The sequence below is a fragment of the Condylura cristata genome, unplaced genomic scaffold (assembly GCF_000260355.1).
Source record: "Condylura cristata isolate star-nosed mole 26May11 unplaced genomic scaffold, ConCri1.0 scaffold00032, whole genome shotgun sequence".
Taxonomy (NCBI): Eukaryota; Metazoa; Chordata; class Mammalia; order Eulipotyphla; family Talpidae; genus Condylura; species Condylura cristata.
This window is the reverse complement of record NW_004567133.1, coordinates 16,491,409-16,502,558: the sequence shown is the minus strand read 5'-3', so window position 1 is coordinate 16,502,558 and position 11,150 is coordinate 16,491,409. Positions and strand designations below refer to the sequence as shown.

At 58.0% G+C, this 11,150-nt stretch overlaps 1 protein-coding gene across 3 annotated transcripts; it reads right to left on the bottom strand.

Moving 5' to 3' along the window:
• Positions 1–596: 596 nt before the first annotated feature.
• Positions 597–11,134, bottom strand: TMEM114 (transmembrane protein 114). 3 transcript variants are annotated; one of them, XM_012732049.1, is made up of 5 exons: positions 10,903–11,134; positions 10,503–10,583; positions 9,809–10,022; positions 3,293–3,383; positions 1,890–1,967 (listed from the first exon to the last, which is right to left on the bottom strand). In XM_012732049.1, the coding sequence occupies exons 1-4, from the start codon at positions 11,120–11,122 to the stop codon at positions 3,338–3,340; spliced, it is 561 nt and encodes a 186-aa protein (XP_012587503.1). In that variant the 5' UTR covers positions 11,123–11,134; the 3' UTR covers positions 1,890–1,967; positions 3,293–3,337. The 3 variants fall into 3 exon arrangements, with proteins under 3 accessions (XP_004692194.1, XP_012587503.1, XP_012587504.1); XM_004692137.2 differs by lacking the exons at positions 3,293–3,383; positions 9,809–10,022 and adding an exon at positions 597–832 and having other exon boundaries at positions 1,830–1,967; XM_012732050.1 differs by lacking the exons at positions 1,890–1,967; positions 9,809–10,022 and having other exon boundaries at positions 3,299–3,771.
• Between the last annotated feature and the right edge of the window lie 16 nt (positions 11,135–11,150).

The following is an 11,150-nucleotide window of genomic DNA, read 5'->3' as shown; positions in this document are numbered from 1 at the left end:
CAGGCTCTGGACCTTGCTCGCATGCACCAGCTAAGTTCAAGGAGAAAGTTCCCCACCCCGCTGCTGGGGAGCGCAGATCTCTGCTGTCTTCCCCCAAAGACCCCGCTGTGCCCTCCTGCCTGGGCTCCAAGTCCCATGGGACCCCCTAGCGTGGGGTGTCATGAACACACAGAAATCATAGTGCAGCCAGCTGGCCATCAACCCACTCAGCAAAGCTGCGATCAAGGCGAGAGCACTGTTTGGGGAGCAAAGTGCTCCTACCTTGCTGTGCACCTTTGTGCCACTCACCTAACCTCTCTGGTCCTCTACTTCCTAGCAATAAGGAGGTGTGGTGGTCCAGGGGGCCCAGAACAATGAAAAGAAGCCAGAAGAGGCACACAGATGTTGCAATCCTTAAAGTTCTGTTTATGGTGATGATGTTGTTTTGTTATTTCATGTTTCTGGCTCCCTAGGGTTTCCTGCAGCCCGGGATGGATCCCCGGCAGCGCAGACAGGAGGCAGTCAGGCCTTCAGCTCAGTGAGCCCCAACACTCGGGCTGGGCCCTGGCCTCCAGGCCTGCGAGGAGGGGAGGCGTCGGCCGCCCGCGGTGGCGCGGGGCTCACGTGGCCTGGTCCTGCCTCCCGCGCAGGCGCAGCACGCGGGCCGCGCACAGGAAGGCCGCGCCGGTGAGCACCTCGGTGATGAAGCTGATCCAGCCCAGGGCCAGCGACCAGCCGAAGCGGATGTCCACCTGCTCCAGGAGCGCCTTCTCCTCCAGCAGGCACAGCGCCTCCCGGAAGGCGGCGGCCGAGTAGGCGATGTACACGCTGATGCCCGCCAGGGTCACCAGGGCTGGGGGGCGGGAGGACAGCATCGGTCCGGCCTCCTCCCTCCCGCTCCTCCCCTCCCCCCAGCCATCCCCTCCCCACCTACCCTCTCCCCGCTCCCCTACTCCTTCTCTTCAGCTCTCCACCTCCCCGCACACGGGTCTTCTCCTGGTGTCCAGGCCCCTCCCAGCACGGGACCTTGCACACGTGGCCCTTCGGCCCCCCTCCCCTCCCCCATCAGCAGCTCCCAGCCCCCAAACATGTCATCCACCCCTGGGCGGCCCAAAGAACCACGGTTCCCACGCCGCCCATCCCCCCTTCTCTGGGGCATCCCCTAAGTCATGTGTCTGCCCCCCACCCCCACCCCCGCGGCTGTGAGCTCTAGGGGCCTCGTCCCGGAGTCTCCAGCGCCCAGAGTGGCACCAGCACCCAGGGGTCACCACAGACGCACCCTGAGAGCCACCCTGCCCAGCCCGCGGCCACGGCCACCCGTGGCCACTCACTGCATTGGTTTCAATGAGCCGCCCCTGCCAGGAGCCAACGGAGGCCCTGCGCCCAGCCCCGCTTCTGCCCAGGGCCCTTCTGCATCCCAGACTGTCCGCTGGGCAGAGCTGATGTCCGGACTGGACCACGGGAGCTTTTCGCGCCACCAGGAAAGACCCGGTGCAGGAAACCGGCCTCGCAGTGTCCGGGGCTGGGACTCCTCCCCCGCCCCGCAGGTCCCGCGTGCTGGCCCCTCCTGAAAGCCTCCAGACCCCTCAGCCTGTCTCTGAACCCCCAGGCCTTCCCTGTTTCTTTGGAAATCATGAAGAGGCTCGCAGAACTGCCCACCCTGGGCGTCTCTTGTGCGACACACCCAGGGACCCGAGCTGGAACCCTCTCCCCGCCAGCTGTGGTGTCGCCATCGGGTCCCCGCCAGCTGTGGTGTCGCCATTGGGACATGGAGCGGAGAGGAGAGGGACCCGCCCGCCGAGGGCCCCAGCGCGGCCCTGCTGGAGCCTGAGCCCCGCGTGGGCACCTACCTCCAAAGAGGAAGAGTGTCCCAGTGAGCAGCAGCAGGAGGGAGGCTCGGAGGAGGAAGCTGAGAAACCCCGTCATCCCCCCAAAAACCATCAGGATCAGGCTGAGCGGCAGCAGAATCACAAAGGTCCCGTGCATGGCTTGGAAGAGAGGAGGACAGCGAGCTGAAGGGGCACTAACACCCGTCAGTCAGTCAACAAACATGCACCGAGCACCTCCCGCTGGCCAGCACCAGAATGGCGGGGGAAGCGGAGGGGGGCAATGAACAGTGCGGTTACTGCCCCCACGACGATGAGGAACGTGAGTGTCATGATAATAACCACCGTTCTGGAGGCTCAGTGGGCTCCAGCCCTTGTGTGACACAAGCTCCACGTTGCTGCTTCCCCGCGCCTTTGGAGGTAGGAGAGCTTCAAGCCAAGGGCAGGGAGGGCGGGGTGCAGGGCTGAAGGAGGAGCCGGTGCAGAGCCCAGCCCTCCCAGACGGGGGGTGGGGGGGCCAGGGGCGGAGAGCCTCGAGCAGACCAGGTGGCCAAGAGCCCGCGGGAAGGTGGGACTGAGATGGGGCAGGGTCCCCCACGGCATCCTCGGCCCGCATCCTTCTGGCTGCGATAGTGAGAGTGGCCAGCAGGGGGCGTCGCGCGCCGCGAACAGCGCCCACGTTCACGGGGCACGCTGTGATGGCGCCCTCGTTTGGAACGAGTCTCCAGGTGAGTTAAGTTCGGGGACCGCAGATGAGATCAGCCCGCGTGAGGAGGGCGTCCTTAGGAGAGAAAGGGGGAGGTGCAGCCGAGGTGGGGAGCCGCTCTGCAGACCCCTGGAGGCTCGCCGTGGCCGCAGCCCCCTGGGGGTGGGAGGAGCCTGGCACAGGTTCCCCGCGACCCCCAGCCTTTGCCCCGCCCACCCCTTGACTTCGGCCGCTGGTGGGCTGTGAAACAAGCCCCACGGGCCTGGTCGCTTCTCAGCCTGGTCGCTTCTCAGCGAGCTGGAAAAACTAAGGGGAGGGGAGACCATGGGGGTCGGCTCACCAGACCTGGTAAAAGGGGGAGGGGGCTAGTCAGGTGGGAGCCCTGGGGGAGAGGCTTGCTCGGCACCAGCTGTGTGTGGGACGCAGGGTTCACAATGGCTTTCTTTGCAAGAGTGTCAGAACCAGACCAGGTGACAGTGAGATCCGGACCTGAGACTCTGGGGAAGGAGGGTGGAGGGAGTCTAGGGTCTCGAGATACCAAGGTCGAGCTAGTGCGCTCACTGTGGCACTGAGCTTGCCAGCAGCCAAAGCAAACAGGGAAATACTAGGCTACTTCCCTCTTCTCCTTCGGAGCAGGCTAAGTATCATTTCTTTGAGGAACTTCTTCCTTGCTCCCATACCCACTCTGCCGAGGTCAGGTGTCTCTCTGCATCCTCTCAGGACCACCTGAGCCTGGCACGCGTCACCTGTGGTGACGGCATCTGTCACTCTTCTGCCTCACCTGTTAGGTTGTGAGTTCTGTGACGCGAGCAACCTCATCTCCCCTTTACATCTTGGCAGGGCTTCGTGTGTGGCGACAGGTTTTTGTCCACCTAATTATAAGAGTGTGGCAGTGTGGTTCCAAGACAAACACACAGAGACACGCACATACGGTGGGTAAAATGCAGGCTGCAGAACCAGCTGCTCGGCTGCTGTGGGCCCGTGGCAGGTCACAGACACCCCCAGAACCCCACCTCCACACCCGCATCATGAAGCAATGCTCATGCTGTTATTACTGAAATGGTCTGTGCCAAGCCAACGAGGCAAAGTGGAGTATTGGGCAGGCTGGGCACTGAATAAACGACTCCGCCATCAACAAGGATGAGGGTCTTCAGCCCCTAAATACCACCGACCTTGGGGAGCAGGGCAAGAGACCGGTCTCCTCCAGGACCATCACACAGGGTCAGGTATGCGTCCCTCCTCCCCTCCTTCCTTCCTTTTCTAAGGAGAAAGTTTTGTGCAAGGAAGAATAAATAGGCTGGTGTGATACCTATAAACAGTCCCCTGCACAGCGTTGCCTCCAGACTATAGCTAAGAAATGAAATTATTTCTCATTAAGAAATTAATGAGGTTTCCTGGAGCTGGTACAGCCCGGCAGCCTAGTGTGTGAGCGCCGAGACAAGCTGCAAGCAGACTTGATGTTCTATTAGATGTCTGGGGCCGACGGGCACCCAGGGGAGGCTGTAAAGCCTCATGCTGCAAGCTGAGGCACCCGAGGCATGCACACACCTGAGCCTTCGGTGCCTAATTTCCAAGACTGCAGTCCTGGGCTGTGCTGCCTGGAAGGTTACCCTGCCCGCCTGCACCCACACCATGTGCCTGGACACAGCTCCCTGGGGGCCTGGGGGATGACTTCCATCCAGTGCATTTCCAGAGGGAAGTGGGGATGGTGATGGGGGTGGAGTGTGCTGTGGGTGGGAGTCTTTTGTCTCCAAAAGGCCACTTAACTGTGCACCCTAGCCCAGAACTTCCAAGCTGTGTGTCTCTGGACACATTATCCCACCACTCTGGGCCTCACTGAGAAAGGAAGAACCCTTCCCATTCACTTCCCACCTACTGAAGTCAGCAGATGTATAGAGAGCGTGTAGGTCGGTCTGAGCTGAGTGCTGGCGGAGGGACAAAGATGAGTAAGTCTCAGAAAAGTTCTCTGCAGTGGCCACGCTCACTGCCTCCCAGAACGCTCGTTGTCCACAGTCATCATTCATTGTTTTTCAACTATCTTCATACCCACAACGTTCCTCAAATGTCAGTTGATCAGCCGCTGACAAGCTGCTCTTGTCACCTTGCAGATCCCGCTGACAAGCTGCTCTTGTCACCTTGCAGATCGCAGGTGCAGCTAACGGAACTAGGAAGCCTCGCCACAAGCCACGCCCAGGGCTGAATTCCACCAATCACTGCCTAACTGTCCACCACTCCCGCGTGCACAGAAAGCCTCATTTGCGTAAAGCCGATCTACCCCGCCCCTTTTGCTTATACCAGCTCCTTGCCCGACTCCTGGGGCACAGCTCCCCAGAGCTTCCTGAGTTTGGGTCCCCTGGCTGGAAGCCTGAAATCCCAAATAACAATAGACTAAAGGTGTGTGGTGATACGGCTGCCCTAATCTGAGACCTGAGAACAGCAGCGCACCTGAGCTGTAACCCAGTTAGACTGCACTGTGGCTACAGGTTCACGGTCATCCCACTTTCCTGGGCACAGAAGGGCACCCAGGCACTCAGGGTGCCTGCACTATGGGGTCCGTACAGGACACAGACTACTGGGGAGTAAGGAAACATAATAAGCATGAGATGGAAAGGGGGGAGGGGGAGTCTTTGGATGAGATTGTTGTGCTTGTTTTCTCCGTCACTAAAAAATTGCCTCAAGGTAGGTGGCTTAAAAGCCATAGGAATTTATTTTCTCATGGTTCCGGTGCCCATAAATCAAAAAAATCAAGGGGAGAGTCCTTCCTGGCCTCTTCTAGCAGCTGGCAGCTGCTGTACATCCCTTGGCTGTAGCTACATCACTCCGGTCTTCCCTTCATCTTCACGTGATCTTACCTGCAACCCTCTTCTTCTAAGAACAAATGTCAGGGTTTAGGGCCCATCCAGCTGATCCCAGATGACCCTATCTACAGATCCTTCATGCATCTGCAAAGATGTTCTTCCAAGTAAGGCTGAACTTACAGGTCCCAGGGGCTAGGACATGGACACATCTCTGGCAGGTGGCACTTTCCAACCCTCTGCAATAGATTCACGGGGGCTCGACAGATGAGAGCTAAAGGCATTGAATCAGATTAATAATCGTTACAGTGCTGGCAGATAATGTCTTCATCAAGAGCAAGAGATCTTTTTGACTCACTCTTTGTTGTCAGGGAAGAACAAGCCTAGGAAGAAGTCAGGATGTTGACATGAAGGAAAACTGCTCGTGGCTCTTCCATTAACAGGGTATTCAAAGAAGAATAGGAAGAGAAAACCAGGCCCCTACATGCTCGTGAGGGCAGGAGGTCCCCGAGTGGTTAGCAAAGTAATAATTCTGCTGTTAGAAAGAACTGGGACGCATCCTTCTCCAGACACTTCAAAAGCTCTGGCAAAGGGAGAAAGTCTCAGAAACAATTTCCCAAAGGGGAAAATGTCACTGCCTTTATTTTCAAACCTTGTCAGTGTGACTCTGAGACTCTAAGAAAGACTCGGAGATACTCGGCTCCATTATGTCTGGTAAGGAAATGGATTTTTTTCAACATTTGTTAGTGTTTCCCCTTAGTTATCATCACAGTGACCAAGGTGTGTTGCTGTGAGATTTAAAAGACTAAATGTCCATAAGTGAACATGCAAATTCATATCCCAACTTCACTTCTTATCAAGCGAACCACAGTGTCCACCAAAAGTCCGTTTCCTCCATCAGCTGGAACACAGCTCTGACTTAGCCAACCTGCTATAAGCACTGAAGGGGGAGCAAGAGTTTCTTTCCTGTCCCCAGGCCTCTGAGGCAGGTAGGAGCTGTAATTCCCATTTTGCAGATGAGAAAACTGAGCTTCAAGATCTTACGCTGGTTGCTCCAGGTGGAGCAGAAAGAGTCAGGGTGGAAGGAGGCTGATGAGCGGGGCTGCAGACAAGGTGCTCAGCTTGTCAGGAGGGGCTGGGGGTGAGAGGGAGCTGACCACTGAGCCCGGGAGGTAAGACAAGGAGAAGTTCACTGGGTTGAGGAGGGGGGGAGAGGGACATGTTCTAGAAGAGAGGCAGAAGCAATCAGGTGGCGTGGAGACACCATGGCCTCTGCAGCTGGAGAGGTGGGCAGCAGCCACACTGAAGTCCACCTCCAGGGCAGCCCTCCTGGACTTGGTTTCACTGCCGCACACATGATATTCTTAGGAAAAAGTAAATCAAGTCCCTTTGGACACCCACCTCTATTCCTCGTTCTTCCACTCCTCCCAGAGTGAATTGCTCTAAATGCTTTGCTCTCTCCCCAGCTTTTCTTGCACATATTTATACATTTATCAACATGTCCACATAGTTCTCTCACTGTGAGATGTGGGCAGGAGACACCTGAACACATCTGAAAAGAGGACACCTTAACAGCCACAGCATCTCACCTTTATAACTGCAGTGTGGCTGTCCTTGTTAAGAGGTAGAAAATCAAGCCACATCTTAAAGCTTTGGCATGGAGCCATACAAAAGGTCCAATGTGGGTGTGGGTGTGGAGATAACCCACAGGATCATACTGCCCATAAGACTCTGTGACTTGCTTTATTCATTCCCCACTTTAAAGTTCTATCCCATGAGGCTATTCTTTTTACTGACTGCATAATATTCCACAGATGGGCTATATCACATGTTGTATAGGTTGTATCTTGTTTTTTACTGTTTCAAAAAGTATATGGTGGATCACTTTCTAGAACCTCACGTGGTATAACAAGAAGGAGGATTGTTCTGAGTGTGATTTTTTTTATTTAAAATCTGTGCATGCCTTTCCATGGACACTCCGAGAGGCAGCCTGAAGCCTGAGTCTTCCTGCCTGGAGGGGTATGAGTGCAGGCGCATCTGCAACCGGCCTACAGCAGCCACACCTCCAGCACACTGAGCACCCCTCTCCGGGCACCCCTCAACCCATAACGTCCCCAATCCTATCTCCATTTCTGCCCCCTCCACCTCCATTCTCACAACCAGCACCAAGCACCGGGGAAGGCGGCTATACACTTTCCACACCACTCCGTGTTCTGGCACCCAGAAGGCGAGAAGCCAATCTTGGGATTTTTTTCAACCTCTCCTTAAAGGAAGGCCCCGCCAGGCAGCTGGCCCTCGGTCCAGTTTGTGTTTCTCAGCTGAACAACCAGCCTGCCTTTCCTACTGGACTCTTAGGCCAGCTGGCGGAAGGCATGGGGAGCACAGGAGTTGCCTCTGAGTGGCAGGGGCGTTCCCGCTGGCCTCCCCGCCGGCCTCCAGAAACCCCTGCTCTCCTGGAAAGCCAGCCCCGCCCAGGCTCTGCCCCGCAGCCCCCCTCCACCCCCCTCTTCTGTCTGCAGGAGGCACCTGGGATGCTCCCATCTGGCCCAACTACAGTTCTACCTGGGAGTTCTGCCATTGCTAAAGCTGGGGAGGATTAGACGAAGGCGTAACTCAAAACAGGAAAGGCCACAGAGGAGAAAAACAAAATTGAGCTTAGTTCTCTAGATACCAGCAGGCTTCAGCTTTCCAGTTCCATAGGCCTGTTGTTGTTTTTGAAAGTATGATTTGGTTTCTGTGACTTTCCACCAAAAGACTCCTGGCTGATCCAGCCAGCCTGGATGGTTCTAGAATGTGACTATCTACACTGTGCTGAATCTGAAGCGCCCCCCCCCCTTAAAAAATATAGCTCTGGTCCAAACCTCCAACATCCTCAAAACTAATCTGGAAGAAAGACCATCCACAGGTCAGCCAGAGTGAACAGTCACTCTCTCTGGTTCCAGCTAAAGGCTACAGCTGGCCTGGTCCTCTCAGGAAAATAAGCCCAAGAAAAATGTCATCTTTATGAAAAAGCAGTATTTTGGAAACTGTTTCCTCCAAACAAATCAGTAATTTCAAATAGTATCCCTTCTCAAATAAAGTCCCAGTTCCCAGAAGAGCAGGCTCTACATCGATCAGGATGTTGAGAGTTCAACAACCTCTTTGTCTCCTCCACACAGACACCGTCAGCAGCCTGGGCCCTGCCCAGACTTCCCTTCCAGAAATCCTGGAAATGCTGCATGTCTCCCGCTGTATATAATCCTCAGAATCCAGGCAGCTTGCTCAGAGCTGTCTGGAGGCTGTTTCTGGGCTCAAGTCCTCCACCTGGTCCTTTAATAAACTCGCTCTCTTTGCTTCCCGCCTTTTCTTTAGGCCAACACCATGCCTGTTTCTTGGGCCCCGAGGGTCAACCAGCCTGGGTTGGTGGAGGAAACAATCAGAGGTTCTTCCCGTCCGCACCCAGAGGCTTTGTCTAGGAAGCTGTTCAGGGAGCGTGCCAACTGCCCCCCTCTCTGGGGTTTCTGCAGCAGGCCCTGACGGACTGAAATGTCTTCACATTACAAAAGAGCTCAGACAGCGCTGATCATTCTGGGATGAGAGGTTCTGGGAAAAGCTCTTTCTGGAGCACGTGTTGTTCAGGCCACTGCTCTCTCCCAGATGATGGGAGGTAATCACAGCCGCTGCCACTTCAGGCCAGGCTGAAATCAGCTTCCTTTGCATCTTCACAATAACTGAATGAGAAGGTGACATGTTCCTGTCTGTGGCCACACAGCAACTGAGGCTCAGAAAAAGGGGCTTTCCAAGGGCCCCCAGCCTATAGAAGGGGAAGCGGGGACCCCCTGGCTGGTGGGTCAGCAGGTGCCTGGTGGTAGCAAGTCACAGAAACTCAAATCACGCTTTTGAAAAGCAGGGGCAGCCCTCGGTCTGAGGCTGAACAGATCAACAGACCCTGGGGGCTGAGCTTCGCCTGATCCTCACCTCCTAGCCCACAGTGTGGGTGCACAGCCAGGCCACACAAAGCAGCCTGCGGCCATCCTGTCTACCCAGGGCGGGAGACATGGCTGAATGCCCGCAGCCGCCCAAGTCGGGGCCAGGGGCAAGGGTCAGCACGCCCTGGGTGGGGCAGTGGCTGCGAGGATGGCTGGAAGGAATGAGAGAGACGCGCTGGCTGCCCACTGGCTGGCTGGGCACCTAGCACTTCGTGTCAAAGCAATGCAGAGAAATGACAAGCACCGCAGGGACACCCCCAAACCCCCCTCACCCTCCCCCCCAAACTGCTAGGTGCTGTGAGGCCCCAGCAAAGGCCAGGTTTCCTCCAGCTCGTTCTTGGAGTCCTGGCCACGCCCTCGTGGTCCTGGTGTTTCATCCTGGGAGATGTGGACACCGAGGACCGGACACACTCAAACGCCTGGCCCAGGCTCACAGGGTGGGGGTAGGCGGCAGAGCGGGTTGACCCCCAGCTCCCTGACAGCAAAGGCAGAAAGTCTTGATTAGTCTGGAAGCAGTGCTCGGGAAACACCCACCCATCCTCCGGTGCCTGGGGGGTGGGCCAGAGCAGGGTGCCTCCTTTCCTCAAGCCCTGCATATTCCAGGCTCCATCTTCCTCCTGCAGGACTTTGTCCTGCCAGACTTTGCCGGACTTGACCCTGTCGCCTGCAGCTGGAGCTACCGGTGGGCTTCCTCGCTTTCCTCCTGGCACCTTACCCGAGTTCCCAGCACTCTGCGAAGCACTCCACCCTGAGCGAGGGGAGCACAAGGTGGGGGGGGGGGCTCAGACTCCAACTTGCTTCAAATCATCCAACAAATACTTATCACATCTGTGGTCAGGCCTGAGGGTCCAGAGCAGGCTGGCGTGGGGCGCCTTCGGATCCGCGAAGCCCCCAGATCTCCGGGCTCTGAGCCAGGTGTCTCCGGGGCCCCACCCCGGCTGCTCTGGGGCTGCTGGTCCCTTTGCAACGCAACTCGGCCTAAGGCGTTTCCACACGCTCCCCAGCTAGGCGTGAGCTCGAGGACCTAGGCAGCAGGTGGTGCCTGCAGCCTCCGTTTGTGGGCTACCGGGGGAGCAGGAGCGGACCCTGCCCGCAGCCCACTCCCTTCTCCCACCTGCGCCAGAGGCCGCCGGGCGCGCCTTCCAGGCGCCCTCCCGCTGCTTGGTGAAGAGCCCCAAAACCGCGGCCCGCACCCAGCTTCCCCCCAGCCCCACCTTCGCGGACTCACTAAGAAGTTGTCGGCTGGAGTCGCTGACGGTGACGTTCTCCTGCCAGAAGGGGTTCATCAGCGGCGCGCACGGGCTCTGGACTGGACGGCGCGGAGGAGTCACTGGGCTGGGGGCGCTGGGGTTGGGCCCCCAGCCCGCGCGCCTCCGACACCCACCCCCATGCCCGCCCCGGGAGCCCCACCGGGGAGGCGGGTGAGGAGCTAGAGCAGCAGCGACTGGGCTGGGCACTTGGCACCCCGCCGTCTGTCCAATTTTCCCACCACCCCTCACCCTCAGACGGCGCCCTTAGGGTTTTAGGGCTTGGGGGCGGGTGCGCGCCCAGCCGCGGGTCCCGGGAGAGCCAGGCTCTGGCCGGACGGTCGCGGCCTCAGCCCGCTCCCCCCAGCCGCCCTTACTTACTCCGGCAGGTCCGCCAGAGGCCGGAGTGCGAGCTCAGGGGTTCGAGCTGGCTGAGGTTGGCGCCCCCCGCCCGGTCCGGCGCTCCCGGGCCGCTCCGCTCCAGCCGCTCGGTGTCAATGATGTACCAGAAGTCCGTGCCGATGGCGGCCGCCAGGAGCACGAAGCTGAGCGCCCCGGAGAGCGCCGCCGCGCCAGCCAGGGCGCCCAGGCGCACCCGCATCGTGCAGCCCGGGATCCCCACCCGCCGG

What these genes read in the sequence shown, in the direction of transcription:
- TMEM114 (XM_004692137.2), bottom strand. Translation starts at nt 11,122, where the DNA reads ATGCGGGTGCGCCTGGGCGCCCTGGCTGGCGCGGCGGCGCTCTCCGGG. An exon ending in CTCCAGCCGACAACTTCTTA is followed by an intron (nt 1,968 to 10,502) that starts GTGAGTCCGCGA and finishes CTCTCTTCCAAG; the next exon opens with CCATGCACGGGACCTTTGTG. An exon ending in GACACTCTTCCTCTTTGGAG is followed by an intron (nt 833 to 1,829) that starts GTAGGTGCCCAC and finishes CCCGCCCCCCAG; the next exon opens with CCCTGGTGACCCTGGCGGGC.